Genomic DNA, 20814 nt, shown 5'->3' with positions numbered 1-20814 from the left:
ATATATAATATTAATTTTAAAAAATTATATATATTATAATTTATATATTTTAATTTCCCCAAAATATGTATAAATATAAATTATATACTATATATTTTATATTTATATAATATATATAATAATATATTAAATATATTTATATTTTTAAATATATATATTTTTTTATATATTTAAATTTTAAAAATTTTTTTTAAATTTTATTATCACTTTTATTTTTTAATAATTATTATTTTTATTTTTTAATATATTTATAATGTTATTTATTTATAATATTATATTTTTTATTTATTTTTTAAGTATTATATTTTATATTTCTATATATATATATTTATTACATATATAAAATATTTATATAAATATATATATATATATATATATATATATATATATTTTTCCCCTTTATATATATTTAATATTATTAAAATATATTTATTTATATATATATATTTTATATATATATTACATTATTATATATAAATATAATTAATATATTATTCCCCAATTTTAAATTATATCATATTTTTTAAAATTATATTATTATATATATATATCTAAAAATTTCTAAAAATATACAAAAAGTATAATATAAATATATTTTATTTTAAAATTTTAAAAAAAAATTTAATTTAAAAATAAAAAAATTTTTTAAAATTAAATACAACAAATTATTTAAAATTTTTTAAAAATTTTTAATAAAAAATTTTTAAATAATAATATATTTTAAACCACCCCTTCAAAAACAAATTTTAAAAAATAATATATTATATATATTTTATAATTATAATAATAATAAAAATAATATAATAATAAATAAAATAAAAATATCTATATATATTATATAAAAATAATATAAAAAAAAAATAAATATATAAAAATTTTTAAGGGGGGAAAATGGTTAATTCAAATAAACACCCAAAATTCATTTTCCCCCAAATCTTTTTCTTCAAAATTCCCTTTTTTCTAACTTAAAAAAAATAAATTTTAACCCAAAAAAAAATATTCAAACCCCCCCTCTTTAAAAAAAATAAAAATTACTAAAATCCCCAAGAAAATTAAATTTAAATATATGGGGGACCATTAACAAAAGTTAAAAAAAAGAAAAAATTTATAATATATATATAAAAAATTTTTATTTTTATAAAATTTTTTTAAAAAATTTTTATTTTTATATAATATATAAAATATTAAATAATTTTTTAATATATAAATAAAAATTTTATATTTTTTTTTTTTTTTTTTTTTTTTTTATTTTTTTTATTTTTTTTAAAAAATTAAAATTTTAAAATTTGTTTAAAAATAATTTAAAAAATTTTTTTAAAAAAAAATTTTAAATTTTAGGAATTTTTTTAAATTATATTTTTTAAAAATATTGGGTTTAAATTTTTTGGGTAAAATAAAAAAATTTTAAAAAAAATTTGATTATTAATTTAAATTTTAAATTTTTTTAATTTTAATATAAAATTATTTTTTAATTTATATTTAAATTTAATAAATTTTTAAATTTTTTAAATTTTTTTTAAAAAATTTATAGAAAGATCATTTAGTTTTTTTAAAAAATCATAAAAATGATTTATTTTTGGGGAAATTAATTTTTTAAATAGAGAGAATGATTAACCTAAAAGGTACCACCGGCACTCTCCGTGAAAGGAACTGGGACCCTACCACGTACTCACTCCAAGAGCATCACAACATGAAAACTACAATTAAGTATCATGCTGTGACCATGGCGGCTCAGACATGAACCTACCGTTAAAAGAAGAAGAATACTATATGTATAGATATATATATATATATATATATATAATATATATATATTATATATATATTATATATATATATATATATTTATATATAATATACATATATATATACATATATATATACATATATATATATATACACATATATGTAATATATACATATATATATATACATATATATATACATATATATATATATACACATATATGTATATGTATATATATATACAAATATGTATAAATATATATTTGTGTGTAAATATATATATGTATATGTATGTATGTATTTTTTCTTTTCTTTTCTTTTCTTTTCTTTCTTTTTTTCGGTAGGTTCATGTTTGTGCCGCCGTGGTCACAGCATGATACTTAATTATAGTTTTCATGTTGTGATGCTCTAGGAGTGAGTACATGGTAGGGTCCCCAGTTCCTTTCCACGGAGAGTACCGGTGTAACCTTTTAGGTAATCATTCTCTCTATTTATCCGGGCTTGGGACCAGCACTGACTTGGGCTGGCTTGGCCACCCATTGGTTAGGTAGGCAATCGAGGTGAAGTTCCTTGCCCATGGGAACAAAGCGCTGGCCGGTGACTCGAACCCTCGAACTCAGATTGCTGTCGTGCCAATCTTGAATCCGATGCTCCAACCACTTGGCCACTCGATTTATATCATCATCAATAATGGTATGCTCATGTTTGAGCAGCCGTGGACCTCTCCACGATCCTTCGCCACTCAACTATAGAAAAGCATCAGTTTAGCTTTATTGTTTAGGGTCCCAGGAAAATGGCATGGTATATGAGGAGAAGGTAGGCACTTGTTTATAATACGAGCTCAAATTCTATATATCTTCCCTATGTGTAATCGGGGAAACCCATATAATGAACCGTCCTAAGAAAAAATAGAGAAAGTAGCACCAATACAATAACATAGAAAATGTTTTGAGGAGTTCTAAAAGAAAAAAAAAATGCTTCATGGAGGTGTGGCCGTTGCTCTCAAACTCACTCTCACTCTCTGTGGCGCCCGTGCTCACAAACTAAATCTCAGACTCGCGTTCATAAACTCAAACCTCGTATCGCCCGCGGTTACAGACTCACTCTCTGTCTTCGTGACGTCCCTGGTCACAGACTTAGCGGTCACAGACTCAATCTCAGGCTTCGGGGCCTTTGCAGAAACAGAGAACAGAACGGTTCCTTTATTACATAAGTTAAACGTGACCCCTTTACAGAGAGCAGCCGACTTTAAGCGATACCAATTCAATAGCTATCGCTTACCTATTCCCCATTAGGCAAACTTTAATTGATTTCATGTAATCGTTTGGCTTCAATTCATGAATGGTGAACACTTGGCCCTATCTTGCGACCATACCCTTCTGCAGGAGATGGACTCTCCCCAGGATTTTGTCTTGTTCTTTATTTTCCATTTCAAATTTAATAACACGGGGGCCACGGCTTACAATATCATCAACCTTTAACTTCAATTTAAGAATCATTCTTTGTATGTATACTTGATAAAAAAAGTATCACTCAGGAGTAGGTGAAACTACTAGGAGTTGATTCGGAAAGGTTTGTACATGTTGTTTTCAAAGCTCGGAACATGATTTTTCATAATGTATTCGAATAGTGTTTCGAAGTCTATATGGCTAGAGCCTTGTATCATGCCAATACTAGCAATGGAAACCTCATAGACCTTTTGTATCACCATAATTACACTTTACTCTGAGGGTCTGTCAAGAGACAATAAATCAAGATTAGGTGTTTCGAAGCCAGCCGTGTCTGTGGGTCCAGCAACTAGATCTACTAGATCTAGTTGGGCACCCAAGATGCACGACAGAGGAAGATCAAGGAAATGTCATTCAAAACTATAAGTAATTGTGCTATATGAAACACAAATAGGAAGCTTGCATTGAAGTGCATGATTATGAGCTAATGCCATGTGATACTCAGTGGCAACACTCCTTACATCTAACTGAATTTGAGAAACGGATGTGACCGGTAGTTAGTTGCCACGTCCCCTTACCATAAATCTTTTTTTTTTTTTTTCTTCTTTCTTTCTTTTTTTTTTTTCACTCCATAACCACTAAAAAGGATGCAAACCCTTTTTTTTTTATTGGCAACAGCACGCAGACTATCAAAAATTGCTGGGCAGTTTGAGTGGAGTTGTAGGGGAGTTAGTGGATGTCGGGCCCGGCAGATTTACGGGGTATACCTACATCCAAATCCTAGACGAGATGTTTCTACCATCAGTGAGGTCCATGGTATCCCCAAGTCAGAGCCTCATCCAGGATAACAGCCCCATCCACACGAACAGTGTTGTGAAGATGTAATTGCCAGATCTCTGTCTCCTTGAGAATATTTTGGCAGCCATGGGCAGAGACTTCGTTCAAGATCATACCTGCACATGTCATATTGTTGCCAAAGCAATTATGGCCTAGGAGTAATTACCGCTTTACAGACAGACGGCAATTAACGGTGGTGTTAGTGGCATTCATACTACTGAGACTTACTAACGTTTGCCAAGCGGATGGCGGTAATGGGAAATATTAATAGTATTATATATTTCAAAACCCTAAATTTTTCATATAGCAAAGAAAAGTGAACAAAATTTTAGAAAAAATAGTTGTCCCCTTCCCCAAATAACACCCCAGACAGGGATATTAATTTCAGTTCGGGCTCACAGCACTTTTTCCAACTGTTTTCGTTGTATCATATTGTCAAGTCAGAAATAGTAAAGATACTTTTTTTTCGTGACTGTGTGTGTGTGTGTGTGTGTGTGTGTGTGTGTTGTGTGTGTGTGTGTGTGTGTGTGTGTGTGTGTGTGTGTGTGTGTGTGTGTGTGTGTGTGTGTGTGTGTGTGTGTGTGTGTGTGTGTGTGTCTATATCTCTATCTGTCTGTATCTTTGTCTATATCTATATGTATATATATATGTATATATATATATATATATATATATATATATATATATATATATATATATATATATATGTATATATATATATGTTGTATAAATTGTAAAGACCAGCTGTTGGACATCTTGAACAGGAGGAAATTAAAGTTTATTGGTCATGTAATGAGAGGTAAAAGTATTGAGAAAAACTTGCTGACAGGGATGGTGATAGGAAACAGAGGAAGAGGCAAACCGAAGACAAGACTGAGCGACAATATCAAAGATATTTGCGGGCTGTCGATGGTACAAATGGAAAGAAAAGCGTAAGATCGAGTTTAGTGGCGAAGGATGGTGGAGAGGTCCACGGCTGCTCAGACATGAGCATACCGTTATTGATGATGATATATATATGTGTGTTATATATATATATATATATATATATATATATATATATATATATATATATATATATATATATATATATATATATATATATATATATATTTGTCCTGGGTAAGACAATAAACTGCACCCTAGGGTTCCCTTGAACAAGGATAGCACCCTATTAGCTCCCTATACCAGGGTTGCGGTGAAACTGTCGGCAGCAGGGCAGTGGATATCTGGTGAAAACACCTTCAGTTCTACTGATTACTGGTTTCACCAAATAATATGTCTGGCGTATTACAGTGTAACTGTTTTAAAAGCGGCAGAGATAGTTCCTCCTAATTAGTTGGAGACTGCGAGTTGAGAAGGAGCCTGGGGGATTCCACTCAACTTTTATTTTCTCCTGACAAACCTCTACACCAATGATTAAATACAGAAACGATAATTCATACCACATCGCCCGTCACGTGGGTTATCAAGGGGCGCGTTAGTTAGTGGGCAACCAGGCTGACAATGTTAAACATGCATCTGGAAGACAAAGAAGATAAAGAAAACAGGTCCAATTAAGAAACACATTAAAAATCGGAACGTGGAACGTAAGGAAAATGAAAGAGATGGGTAAATTACATACTGTCTGTAACGAAATGGATAGATACAACATTCAAATACTAGGAATCAGTGAGACCAATTGGAAAAGTAATGGAAGTTTCAAAACTAAAGAAAACAAGACAGTTCTTTTTTCTGGAAAAGAAGAAGGAAATTAGAGTCACGGAGTTGCTATGATTCTCACGAAAAAAACTGCAAATGCACTAATTGGGTACAGCCCAATAAATGATCGCATTTTAAAAGTCAGAATACAAGCAAAACCTCATAATATTAGTATCATACAATGCTACGCACCAACCAACATTGCAAGTGATGAAGAAATGGAATTTTTTTATAACTCTCTCCAAGATACTTTAGACACAATCCCTAACAGAGATGTAAAAATAATCATGGGAGACCTCAACGCCAAAGTAGGAAAAATATCTAAAAATGACACCTGTGGAAAATTCGGCCTTGGAGATATAAATGAAAGAGGTAAAGATTTTATTGAATTCTGTAGTACAAATAATTTAGTTATAGCCAATACATTGTTCCAACACCACCCAAGACACTTGTACACGTGGTTTTCACCAGACAAAAGAACACGCAACCAAATTGACTACATTGTGCTGAACCAAAATGGAAGAGTTGCAAAAAAAATTTCCCAAAAACAAGACCTGGTGCCGACTGCAACAGTGACCACCAACTACTAACTATCGACTTTAAAATAAGACTCAAAAAGATGGAGCGTCCAACACCACCTCTAAAGCTCGACTACAAACTCTTGATAACAATTACAGAATTGCAGTGTCAAACAAATTTGAAATACTCAATCAATGTGAAGATGATAAAACACCAAATGAGTTGTGGGAAGAAGGAAAAGAACTCTTGCTGAGCACTGCTTAGGAAACTGTCGCCAGAGAGAAAAAGACAAATTCCCCCTGGATATCTGAAAAACACTAAGTGAAATTGAAACAAGAAGATGCCTAAAATAAAAAGGTATCAATAATCCAGTTGAAAAAGTAATTTACAAAAACAAAATACAAAAATTCAAAGATTATTGCGACAAGATAAGGAAAAATATTTAAATGAACATTGCCAGAGAATTGAAAACTGTTCTATCAATAAGACAACTAAAGAACTCTACCAAGGAGTACGAAACATCACACGAAAATTTAAACCTACAATGGACACTATCAAAACTGAAGATGGACTTGTTTTATGTGATGGAAAAGAAGTCAAAGATAGATGGAATCAATATTGTTCCAACTTATACAAAAAGAATAAAAATCTAACAACAACATTAATTAGACTCAATGACAGCGAGGATGAACCACCGCCACTGCTGGACGAAGTTATAAAAGCCATAAAAGAAGTAAAGAATAACAAGAGCCCCGGAATAGATGAATAACAGCAGAACTAATTAAGAATGCTGGCGAAAGTGTTGAATACTTCTTCTACAAACTCTGTACAAAATATGGAATGAAAGAAAATGGCCAGAAGACTGGGTAAAATCAGTCTTTACTCCCATACCTAAAAAGGTGACGCACTCCAATGCAACAATAATAGGACAATTGCCTTAATAAGTCACAGCAGTAAAATTTTGTTGAAATTATTGCTGAAAGAATGAAGTTGAAGTTAAGAGAGGAAATTGCAGACGAACAAGCAGGTTTTCGCCCTGGAAAAGGTACCAGAAACCAGATTCTAAATTTAAATTGATCATAGAGAAAAAACAGAGAACATCAAAAAGACCTATACCTGTGTTTCATCGATTATGTGAAAGCTTTTGATACTGTTGATCACGATATCCTCTGGAATAACATGTACGATATGAAGTTTCCAAAACACATCATCCAATTAATAAAAGCCTTGTATGACCAACAACAAGCAGCTGTAGAACCACTTATGGGTTAACAGAATGGTTCGAAGTCAAACAAGGAGTACGACAGGGTTGCATTCTGTCTCCGCACCTCTTTAATATATATTCTGAAACAATTATGAGAGGTGCTCTAGAGAATTTTGAAGGAACTGTGGACTGAGGTACGCCGATGATATAGTTTTGATTGCCAGCAGTATCACTGAACTACAACAACTACTAGATAAAGTTAGAGAAGCAAGCGAAAAGGCTGGCTTATTCTTAATGCCAAGAAAACTAAGATCATGAAGATTCAAAGATAACCGGGAATGAACAATGATGAACATGTTACAATCAATGGAATGATTGTGGAAAATGTGAAAGAGTTCACTTATCTTGGAGCTGTTTTAACTAATACATATGATGATTCACCGGAGATAAAAAGAAGAATTACCATTGCCAAAAGCGCCACAATTGCTCTCAATAACATCTGGAAAGACCGAAGCATTACCTTACGGACAAAGCTGAGGTTATTGAACTCATTAGTTTTCCCAATTGCATCATATGGTTCTGAGTGTTGGGTGTGAAGTAGATAGACAAGAAAAAGATCAATAGTTTTGAAATGTGGTGTTACAGACGAGTACTGCGTATTAGCTGGACAGAGAAGAAGACGAATGATGAAGTGCTGAGAAAAATAAATTGTAAAGACCGACTGTTGGACATCTTGAACAAGAGGAAATTAAAGTTTATTGGTCATGTAATGAGAAGTAAAAGTATTGAGAAAAACTTGCTGACAGGGATGGTGATAGGAAACAGAGGAAGAGGCAAACCGAAGACAAGACTGAGCGACAATATCAAAGATATTTGCGGGCTGTCGATGGTATAAGTGGAAAGAAAAGCGTAAGATCGAGTTTAGTGGCGAAGGATGGTGGAGAGGTCCACGGCTGCTCAAACATGAGCATACCGTTATTGATTGATATATAAATTTATATATATACATATATACATATATACATATACACATATACATATACATATACATATACATACATACATACATACATACACACACACACACACACACACACACACACACACACACACACACACACACACACACACACACACACACACGAGTATGTGTGTGTATGTATATGAATATGAATACTTATATATATGAGTATGTATATATATATTAATATGTGTATATATACACAACATGTATACGAAGTTGTGTATATGAATATATGTGTGTGCGTGCGTGTGTGTGTGTTTAATGTATTTCAGATGTTGTCATTGATACTACCTGATTTATTTTCTAAAATGGATATTTACTAAAACATTGTCTTTTTCTCCAGGTAATGAACGAGTTTTACGAGAATTGTGGGGGGGAAGATATGACAGAGTGCAGGAATGTGCCGGCTTTTTCCTATGTCCCTACACGGGACAAGATTCTACATCACTTTGACACCTTCACAGGGTAATTTTCAGATTCTGTATTCCATTATTTTTTTTGTTTTATCATGAAAATATAATGTAATGATCACAGATGCTTTGGAAGGACTTTTTTTTTTTTTGCATCTAATCCCTTGTATCCATTTTAAAATTTTAATCTCTTCTCCATGCAGGGCTCCTTTTACTATACAGCGACTATGTGAAATTATGATAGATCCCACAAGACACTACAAGAGAACAGACAAATTCTTGCGAGGACTGGAGAAGAATGTTTTGGTGGTTTCTAACATTGAGCCAGGACGACAGTAAGTAGATATTTGTTAATTATAGTATGCATTATCATTTAGGAAGCAGTAGAGGTTTGAGAGACAGTTTGAAAAACTAGAAAGTGTCAACCCATTGCTACTGCTAAGTAAATGGTCTGTTGACTAATTAATGTACTGTTGTGAATTTTGTTTGCTCAGGCACTAAAGGGCCAGTTAAGAAGCCTTTCACTTATTTTTTGGAGAAAATGTTTTTTTTGTAATTCCCATAGCCTCTCAATGACAGTATCAGAAATCTCTTGGTGTTCTGACTCAGGTGACTTCTGGCAACTGTCCTGCCATTTGGCCCAGGAGTCTGCTACATGTAGCAGAACATCCCACTCGACTTGCTCTAGTATGTCATGACACATATAGCCATATCCATCATGATGAGTCACATTGTTATGATGGCTATAGGCGAGGCCTGGCAGTAAGAGGTTAAGCAGATTATTATTATTATTATTATTATTATTATTATTATTATTATTTACAACTGTGTGCAATAGCAATAAGTAACTTTTTTGTGATTTTTAAGTATTTTTGTATTATTCAATTTTCTGTAATGCACCTTGTGCCAAAAGTCACAGCAGGCAGAAATAGGATCATGAGAATGGTAATAAGTCCTCCCTGGAGCTGGCAATCTTCCAGCCATGGCTCACTGATGGTACCTTCCAACCTTGTTTACTGGTGGAAACAATGCAAAAGCCCCTTCCTAAATGCTCACGGAGTCTCATCTTCTTCCAAGAGCTTTGTGTACTAGTCATGCCTGTCACCCTGGCCTTAAGGGCCTCGGGATGATTTTTTGGGGTAATCATAAACTTCTCGATCAATTTTCATGAAAATTTATTGACATATAGCTAAGATACTTTCTTACGTTTGTAGAAAGTTTGAAGATGGTACATGGAAAAGAAAAAGAGAAAAAATTAAAAATGTAAAAAAATAGTTAAAATTTTAAGTGAACTTTGACCGACTAAGGCTTCCAAGCTAATTAAGATAATTAGTTTTTAAAATTATTTTTGATGAAAGTAATCATTGCCTAACAAACTAGAAGCTTTACTTTTCCAATTATATGATTTTTAATGACACAAATAATAAAAAAACATCAATAAGTGTCACTGCGCCTATAAACTCAGCATTTACACATGTATAAAAATTCCAAATTACACTTATTAAAAAAAATTGCTTCTATCTTATAGAAAATTTAATGACGAACACAGTGAAAAAAGAATTAAGTGAATAGCATAAAAACTGACAGAGCAGTAACAACTTACAGCACAATAACTTACAACTGAGAAAAATGGGTTTGTTTACAACGCAGTGACAATCAGAAGCCTCCAGCTGCATACTCCAAGTCTCTTTGCAGGGTCTTGTTCCTAATTTTTCGTCTGAATGGCGAGTCCATCATCTTGTCCATGTTCTGCAGATATTTTTCCATATAAAGTGTAGACTCAGTGCCAAGTAGGCCTACCAAGTTGCTTTCACTGTAGCCGACATTGTAGTTGCATACCGCAGTTGCTGTTGCGAAGTCTACCAACATTTTTGATGCATTGCGATGTTTTGGGCATATCCTCCATATTCTTGAATGCAGGTGCTCATTTCGGTTTTGAGTTATGCCCTGAAGACATCGATTCATCATTTCATCTGTTGTGAGTCTGTCATAGATGGCTTTAATTTCCTCTTCTGAGCTTCTTCCAGGCGGAAATAAACTTTCATTGTGGTGTGGGAATGAGGCTGTTGTCCTAGAGCAATGCTTCTATTGTAGAAGCACCATGACCTTCACCTTTGGCACATCTGTCATGTTGAGGATTGTCGTCTGTTGACGTGCAGTGAAAGAAAGTTGACATGATTTCCTCACGCATTTCACTAGCAGTTGTACCTACCTTTCTGTTCAGGCTCACATCATGCAGTACACTAATAATGTTGTCATGGGATAACAATATTCTTTCACTTGGTAGTATCCACTACAACGTGACCACATGAACACTTCACTTGGACGTACGTGTCTATTTGGTGGTGCGTAAGTTTAGCAGTAGCATTGTTCTGACAACACGATGGACATAACATGCTTTCCACAATTTCTTTCACTGTCTCTTCATAAATTATGCATCGTATTTTCATTTCACTAGCTTCTGGTTGTTCTTTTTGTTCAGTTACTCGAGATTTTCTTTTCTGTGCACTCGTTGGTTCACGTGAACATGACGCAACATGTGGTGGTGGTGACGCCTCCTCACTGCTAGACGCTGCCTGACGCCTTTGCTTCGCTGCAACAACTTATGCTTCTGTTGCAATTTTTGCACATTTGCGACGTAAAGCCACGTTCTTCTTTGGCCTAGGCATTATGTGTAATGGCTCCAAGTTGATGAATGTGTACACAAAGCAGTCGCAGGGGGGTAATCCCAGGTAGCGAGCACGTACCCTCATACCCTGCACGTGGTAGCATTTGCCATCGATCGCTTGGAGGCTCATCTCTCACCAACTCTAGCGTTGCCAACTACCTCTTTTATATAAAGTAACGGTTCTACAAAAAAAAAAAAACGTAATAAAAACAGGAAAAAAAGCTATAAAACTGAGGGAAAACATGAGTGGTAGTAGTGAGCATTTAAAAGGACAGGATGTAAACAAACCACGCCTCCCGGCCATTTAAACATACTTAGAACCTCAGAACCGCCATGAAACTTCGTGGTGGTGTTGCCAAGACCTTTGGGTATGCAAAGAGATATTGGATAGGTGTTGCATCATCAGTAATCTCTCTCTTTATTGATAAAAGCATGTTAATAATTTTTGTGATTTTTTTTTTTTCTTTCTTTCTTTCTTTTCTTTTTTCTTCTTTCTTTCTTTGTTTCTTTCTTTCTTTATTTGTTTCTTTCTTTCTTTCTTTCTTTCTTTACTTCTCTTTCCAGCTTTTCTATTGACATCTAGTAGTAAAGTATACATTTAAGCCTACCTTAGTGTCTTAGTTGCATGTTCTCATTTTCTCATTCTTGCAGGCGTCGAGGTGGAGATGACGGGCAGACCCTCGTGAATGGTCTTCAAGAGGGGGGCCTCCATGCTTCCACAGTTTCAGGTGTTTCTTCTCCAACGTCTACACAGCCCCATCACCATAAGAGGGTGCCCTCTCCTCATCACCCACATTCCATTTCAAATAATATGAATGGTAATTTAATATTGTATTTCCTCACTGTTTCATAGATTTTTACAATTAAGATTTTAAAAAACAAATGTTTACTTGACTTGGAGCATTTCTCTTGTTTGAACTATTCATATCTTGCTAAATATAGGTACATTATGCCTTGTTTTTCCATTACTGATGCTTGTCAGGACTACCCAGCTTTATCAGCCAATAACTTGTTTGGAATGTATAAAGAACATCCTATATTTTCATAAAGTGATAAGAATAGTGAAAATTTTCTAATAGCTTTAAGTTGTGTTTTTCTCATACTTTCAGATACATATGACCCAGATATGAACATGTGTGAAAGCCAAGTAACAGGTTCAGAAGCCAATGGCCCAAGTATTGCTCAGACTGAAGAGATGAGTCTCTCCCCAGTGGTGGAAAATTCAGAGCCCCCTGCTAAAAAGGCAAGAACAGAAGAAAGCTCCTTGGTCAAAGCATCAGGTTCTGCTGATGATCTTTCACAACCACAAGAGAAAAGTGATGCCTTGGCGGCACCACATGAGACGGACAACATGGAAGCAGAGGCAAGCGATGATGGGAGTAATACCAGCAGCAGTAGTAGCAGCAGCAGCAGTAGCAGCAGTAGTTGCAGTAGTGCCAGAACTGAAGAAGAAGCTATGGAAACAGCTGAAGCTGAAGCCACTTGTTTATCCATGAAGGCTGAGGAGGAAGAAGAGAGTAAAATGTCTGTAGAAGAGAGTACTTCAGGGCAGCAGGTTTGCACAAGTGAAGGCGTTGCTAGTGAATTGGCCGATGGGAATGAGGAAATTCAAGGTAAAAAGGAGAAAGAGGAAATGGTCTTGTCATTACCCCCTGAGGTATGTTCATCAGACAGTTCCTGTGTAGACAACACTGAGGATGCTAAGGAACAAAGCCTAAATTCAACACCAGAATCATCGCCAACAAGGGCAACCCAAGGCAGCCCAGATTCTGTGGAAGACAACTCAGAGCAAATTCTCCAACAGCACCAGCCTGAGGACAACCACAAAGTAAGAAAGAGCCATTAGTTTTAATATTTAATATCTCAGGCTTACCTGAGATATTAAAGGATACTCCTGATTGCTGTTATGGTGGCAATAGGAGTAAAGATCATAAATCTGCTAAATTCATTGTAGTATAGATCTGAGTAATCTTATTGGTAGCTTATTTAGGATTCAGTTTGTTTTTACATTTATGGCATTGTTGTTAGAGAGAAAAAAATATAATTCATCAATTAATGTAGAAATATCCATGCCTGCTTACCAGGTGTTATTTTTCTTCACTGGCAGATAAAATTGTTCAAAATGGTAAGACTGATTGCAGTGCCATTGCATACACTGACTAGCATATAGTATGTATGACATTTATATGGACAATTAGTGAACAACTTATTTTTTCATTCCATGGGAAGTCTGTGAATGCTTGTATTTCTACCACATTTCACAAATTGAATGAAATTTGAATCAGAACATGTTAATATTGATACTAATGCCTTTTCACATTGAAACCATGGGTATATTTATTCAAGAATTCCTTTATTTACACCATTGATCAGCCCATGGCTGGAGTTGATGACTTCCCTTGTAATTATGAGATCAGCAGGCCAGTTGTAACAATTAATTACAGGCCCTAATTTGTAAACAAAAGTTATTGAACCCTTGATTGCTTTGACTGCTCAAAACAACACATGATCATAACAAGTTTCCATCTTGACATTTAAAGTTATCACAATTGGAAAGAATTTGATAATTGATTAAACTACTAAACTCATGCCCATTACAGTCATGCACAAAAAACTATTCAACTGAAATATATATCAATCAATAACGGTATGCTCATGCTTGAGCAGCCGTGGACCTCTCCACCATCCTTCGCCACTCAACTCGATCTTACGCTTTTCTTTCCACTTATACCATAGACAGCCCGCAAATATCTTTGATATTGTCGCTCAGTCTTGTCTTCGGTTTGCCTCTTCCTCTGTTTGCTATCACCATCCCTGTCAGCAAGTTTTTCTCAATACTTTTACTTCTCATTACATGACCAATAAACTTTAATTTCCTCTTGTTCAAGATGGAAATATATATAGTGTTCACTAATAAGTATGGTCCTGTCTAGTAAGTTTCGTCCATCCACACCCACCATATCCTACTCATACCCCCTTCTCCATGTAGACCCTCCTGTTATGGTATTTTTGCTTTTGCAGTAAATGTGAAAGTGATTCTAGCATTGTATGGCATATTTCAATTAGCCAGTGCCTCCATTCTTTCTGTTTTCCTCTTCCCTTTCACACTGATTATATAGTTCTGGTTTTGTATGTTCACCATTAACCCCTTGGATCTTGATGCTCCAGTGCCTGCTCATGGCCCAAAGTACAGGCTTTAAGTTTACTTGAGCAGCCACTCTGACAGCTGTGCAGCTTGTAGGTGTTTTTTGTTTTTTTGCCATTTTTCACTGTATATTTGTCATTCTATTTGCTTTATCCATATGGTAATAGACTGTTTTCCTTCCACAGACCATTGGTAGTCCATAACTCAATGCAACAAGAATAATAATAATGATAATAAAAAGTAACATTTTGGTATATGTGGCAATTTTTTCTTTTTCTTTTCTTTTCTTTTTTCTTTTCTTTTCTTTTCTTTTCTTTTCTCTTCTCTTCTCTTCTCTTCTCTTTTCTCTTCTTTTCTTTTCTTTTCTTTTCTTTTCTCTTCTTTTCTCTTCTTTTCTTTTCTTCATAATATTAGATTTTCTGTAATACAAACTGTGCCACCAGTAACGGCAGTCAGAAATTGGATCCAGAGCATTAAAATAGCATCCTCCCTGAGCTGGTGCGCTTCCCCTTTCTAAATGCACATTGAATCTAATCACTCTTCAAGAGCTTTGTGCACTCAGGCAAGTCATTCTGGTCACTGGCCTTCAACCAAAATTCTCATGACAGCAAGCTCCCATCTCCCCGGCCCTCAGCCAAATGTTCTGATAAAAGCATTTTCACATCATCCGTTCCACAAGCCAAATTTTTTCATGAGATGAGGGTCACATCATCTGGATTGCAGGGGTTAAACATGTAAATATATATTTTGTTCCGATGAGGCATGTGTTTTTACTGCTCTATACACCATACAAGAGTTTAGAATTTGACATGGGCAATTTCAGAATGTACTCAAGTGATGAACTGTGTTAGTGAAAAAATGGTTTTGTACTTGAAAAGAAAAAATATCAGAATGGATGATCATGCATGTATAATACAATGAATTGTAAGGATCCCCCCCCCCTCCCCCCAATACCTAAGCAAACTCTTTCAAAAATAAACAAGAATGACTGTATGGCAATAAATATGATATCAAAGCGTACTAAAATAACACGTTATGACTTTTCTGAGATTTTCATTCAAAAAGTATAAAAAAATCTTGAAAAAAATTTAATATTCTTTGATGTGTTAAATCAAATTCTTAAGATTTCAAATATAAAATTTGCCTTGGTGAAACTTGAAGAATCAGGCATTATTTGTAGTAAGGGGGTAGACAAGGAAGGATTAGTGGTTCACAGGGGTTAATCATTTCAAAGGTTGTAGTATTTGGTGGGGAACTGTTATTTCATAAATACAACTCTTTGGATAAATAATTAGCCATGAAGTGATAAGGATGCTTTATTGACATATATTTCCCAAATAGTAAGGTAGCATTCTATCTTTTGTATACTATATAGTAGAGTACCTATATCAGGGAAGCAGGTACACAGAGTTCTTATTTGTTTTCCTCAAAATGTTAACTGATTTTTAAAACTAGATAACTACTGCAATTGTATTCCCAACCTTGACTTGTTTTAAATGGTAAAGGATTTTTAAGAATAACTCAAGTTTTAGTAGAAATTCATTGTTTCATAAATTTGCATTAACCCATTCGCCCCGGAATTTTTCGCTCGTCGCTCAGCGCCGCTCACGGTAATAGTTGCCAGCCGCGTGGGCCGCCGCAACGGGATTTTTCTGGAGCGGCGCGGCGGCGCAAAGACCATCATATAATTTTTGCAGGAATCTATCCATAGATCTATTATGAAAGTTGGGTTTTATATATGGGCAATGTGTAGAAACTGTACTTTTCTCACAGTTTTTTCTAGGCATCTATTCGCCTTTGTATTGAGGAGATATACTGAATCGCTTCCAAGTTCTCTATACTATCAGATGACATCAACACTTTGATGCTAAAAGTTAGCGTTGTTTTTGCACGAGATGTAAAAGTATGGACTTAGCCGTTTTTTTGTGCTTTTTTTTCAAACTTTCAAATGAAGCAGAGCAGCAAGCCAAATATCATTTTGATACTCAGAAGTAGTGCATTGTCCATATAAGAGATCACACCATGTTTTTTATCATTTCATTCAACAGAAAAGGAAGAAAAGCAAAAGTGAATGTAGCTTCACTTTGATGTTCAAAAATAGCTTTGTATTGATATGTGATGTCACATTGTGTAAGTTTAGTTTTTTTTTCTTTAGTACAAGACTTGTAAGAGAGAATATACCTTCATACCTTCCATGGCTGCGATCGTTCTGCTGGAATGAGCCTTTGACTGACCTTTTATTCACATGACTAACCAATCAGATCATGCCATGTGACCTGATGCACCAATCAAAGCAATTATTAGTTTCCAGCCAGTCAGGTCAAGGTACATCATAATCATGCAATCTAGTGTGAACAAATCACATGATTACAAGTCATAAATAATTACGACAATTACATATGTCATAAATTACATACATCACATATTTATCAACCAGTCAAATAAGACTAGTAACAGAGCCAAGTATTAGGTTGAAAAAAATAATAAACTGTCAGTCTATGGTCAGTCATCAAGGCAAAAATACGTGCCAAACGTTACGGGGCCCATAGATGCCATGGCAAGATTACATGCCAAACGTGTTGGCGTCCATTGAGAGCATGGCAAGAATAGATGCCAAACGGGGCGAATGGGTTAACTGGATTATTTTTGGTAATTAGATTAATTTTGCTTCATTTCTAATGGAAATTTTATTGTGTAGTTATAAAAAGTTCAGAAGGAAATATTTATGTCAGGCAAATTGCATATTTAACCAAAGAAATTGAATGATAATGTTAGTTGAAGTTCGAAGTTGAACAAATTATATGGTCTTACTTTGTGCTAATTGTGGTTCACATTTGTTCACAGGTTGAAAAAGAAGGCAGCTCTGAAGCAACAGCAGTAGCAGACAACAGTGACAGAAATGAACCAGAAGTAGTTGTGTCAGAAGGACGATCCATGCAGGAGCAGCAAAGTGAAGATAGTCATGAGGCTGACAGCACTTCTCACCCACAGACATCTGCATTCTCTAGCCAACCCTCAGATTGTTCTGTTGCTGTTTCAGCAACATCTTGCTCAGAAACCTCTGAATCCAGTCCTGGCATTCCTTCTCCTGCCATTGAACCAGAATCTGCTCTTACAAGAACCACTGATTCAGACCTCAGTCAGGCAGCATCACCCCCTGGGAGCACCGATGCTACACCTTCACCAACAGCAGCACCACTTCCACCTTCACCTTCAGATGGTGTATCATCTGGTGAAGAAGAGGACACCCCAGAACCTACCTCTATAACCAGTCCTGCTGCCTCAACTTCCACTGCATCTCACTCAGACTCCACAGTTTCTCAAGGTACAGAAAAAATGGCAACAGACAGCTCGACTGAAAAAAAACAAGATACTACAGAAAAGGATATTGCCAGTGTTAGTTGTTCAAGTTCTCTGGAGGGTGAAGATAAAGCCCAGCCAATGGAAGAAGACTGAGTTAGTTTGGAACTTTTGTAGCATATTTTTGTATAAATTTATTTACACAGCTGTACCTGCCATTTGGACACTTATTCATGAAGATGGAATAGCATTCAGAATTTTTGAAGGAAAGGGGTTGCTGGAAGTAATCAGCATCCTTGTCCCATTTTAGTACCATTGCCTATATTATTATAGATATTATTTCTATCAATTTTGATTTTTGCTTTTACTTTTAATGATACTGTTTTTCTGCAGAGAATTTTACTTTGGACTGTGCATTTCATCCTGTGTCAGGATGTGCAGAAGTGATGGCAAAGTGATAATTTTTATTGTCTTTGGGACTTTGTATAGTACATTTTTATTTTATTATACCTTTTCCTTTCAATACTGAGGAACCTAAGAGAATATTGCATTTGATGATAACATAAGTAACATCTGAATCTTCAGCTGATCTCCTAATTCTTGAGCTGCAGACAATATAAGGGATGTTTTATCCAATAAGAGTGACTAGACATCAAGAGGAAGGGTGCTGAGTACAGTTACAGTTACAAGAACAAACATTTTTCCCACTCAAATGGTGTTGTACTGATTATCAAGTACAGTACAATGGTTGTTTATTTATGCATAATAGCTTTTGCAATAGATTTTTTAAAAACAAATTTGTAATGTCACAGTTATGGTGTATGGTAACTTGGATAGTATTATTTAAAGGAAAGATGGGATGTACTTAGTAAACACCTTAGTGAATGATCCTGCTTTGAGAGCTGAGGAGTCGGACATGTGCCAGCATTGGTAGTTTGTTGAGAGCGAGAAAAAAGGGGGAGTGTGATAGTTTGCAGGAGTACATGTCATTACCACAGATCATTATTTGTTCAGGGATTTCCAAAACAATATTTGTATGACAGTTGATGCTTTTGTATCCTAAGTGCTTAGACCAGGTAATGTTCTGTATAGCATTTGCAGTGCATAGTGTTAACATCAGTATTATTTATTTCACCGTATTGCTAAAGTGAGTTGTCATATCACAAATTTGGTTTCAGTATTTTTATTTAAGTTTGTCAAATATTTTTTTGGTTGATGTTCACAATGTACATTGTATGGAATGCATGAATGGGATGGTTATTTGAAATTTACATGTACCAATGTTTATTACCTTTTTTATCAATTTTTCATAGTTGCCTACTTCCTTACATTATCAGTTTCTCTTCCTATTTTTCTTCTGTACATTTCCTACAGTTCAGTTCTGATTAATTTATATCTGACTGAACCACTCATTATTTTGTATTCCTCATTAGATTTGTCAGCATCATCATATCCAAATACAGTTATGCAGTTTTGTACATACTGGTAGTTTTTTTTTATTTCTAGGTGACCTGTCTTCTGTTTCTCATTATTATTTAATGTTCTTCTCAGTTCTTTCTTTGGTAGGGAATGGAGCATCATTTACATTGAAAATAGCGGCAATCTCTTTTTTCTTTTCTTTTCTTTTCTCTTCCCTTTGTGAATCATATGTATGCCTCTTCCTCTGCTACCTCTGCCCTTTTCTTTCTTTTTTTCATTTGAATACTAACATTGCATTGATTCCTGTTGAAATAGCCATTAGGGATCCCTGAAAGTATACCTGGACATACCTCTATTTGTTTCAGGTATGAATTATTCACAAATTAAATAACTGATTTAGTGTAACCTTTGTTTACACTTGACAGAAATGCACTCAAGGAAATTATTTAAGAAATAACCCCTTCAGTGCATGTTTGTCTAGAATCACCCAAACAAGAAATCTATTTCAGGTGATTGTAGTCAAGAAGTATTTTACTCCTAACATGTAAGTGCTCTAGGCAACCAGTGGTTTAAAAGCCTGCAACAGCACTTATTGCTAAACATTGGTAATAGTTATTTTCTAAATTATTTTTTTCTAACTAAATGTATTGTATTCAAATTGACTTGCAGACTGGCTTACTAAGGCATTATAATATAAGCCAAGGGTAGCTTGTAAGAAGAGATATCTTACAAAATTTTCATAGATCAGGTAGAATTAAGAAATTTAAACTGCAGAGTCTGTAGAGAATATTATTTTGGTTTAACATGCATCAGAATCATACATTTTATAAACAAATGTCAATAAAATTGAACGGTATAAGTGTTGTTTTATTAGCATCCTTTTGTCTGATACGGATGTCGGGGGTTGTGCTACTGTTAAACCTGGAAGATATACCAAATCCTTTGTCAACTGGACTACTAGTATTTTTTTAAAGCCAGCCAGTTTTATGAACCATTAAACAAAGAGTGAGTGAGCGAGTGAGCGTGTGTTTGTGTGTCTTTTAGTGTGTGTGTGTGTGTGTGTGTGTGTGTGTGTGTCTTTTAGTGTGTGTGTGTCTTTTAGTGTGTGTGTGTCTTTTAGTGTGTGTGTGTCTTTTAGTGTGTGTGTGTCTTTTAGTGTGTGTGTGTTTTTTAGTGTGTGTGTGTGTGTGTGTGTGTGTTTTGGTGTGTGTGGTTGTTGTGTGGTGGTGGTGTGTGTCTTTTAGTGTGTGTGTGTTGTGTGTGTGTATGTGTGTCTTTTAGTGGTGTGTGGTGTTGTGTGTGGTGCTTTTAGTGTGTGTGTTGTGTTGTGTGTGTGGTGTGTGTGTGTGTTTTTGTGTGTGTGTGTCTTTTAGTGTGTGTGGTGTGTGTGTGG

At 34.6% G+C, this 20814-nt stretch overlaps 1 protein-coding gene across 1 annotated transcript in view; it reads left to right on the top strand.

Moving 5' to 3' along the window:
* Positions 1–20280, top strand: part of LOC119572010 (suppressor protein SRP40-like) — a 29997-nt gene extending 9717 nt beyond the window's left edge. Inside the window, exons 2-6 of the mRNA XM_037919054.1 lie at positions 8823–8944; positions 9093–9224; positions 12209–12375; positions 12667–13385; positions 17547–20280. Coding sequence (XP_037774982.1) covers positions 8826–8944; positions 9093–9224; positions 12209–12375; positions 12667–13385; positions 17547–18158 — 1749 coding nt within the window. The 5' untranslated portion in view covers positions 8823–8825 and the 3' untranslated portion in view covers positions 18159–20280. The remainder of the gene's footprint in view (positions 1–8822; positions 8945–9092; positions 9225–12208; positions 12376–12666; positions 13386–17546) is intronic.
* The last annotated feature ends 534 nt before the right edge of the window (positions 20281–20814 follow it).

This window comes from Penaeus monodon, chromosome 4, assembly GCF_015228065.2.
Source record: "Penaeus monodon isolate SGIC_2016 chromosome 4, NSTDA_Pmon_1, whole genome shotgun sequence".
Lineage (NCBI taxonomy): Eukaryota > Metazoa > Arthropoda > Malacostraca > Decapoda > Penaeidae > Penaeus > Penaeus monodon.
Note: the sequence above shows the minus strand (reverse complement) of the source record. Positions and strands in the feature narration are given on the sequence as shown.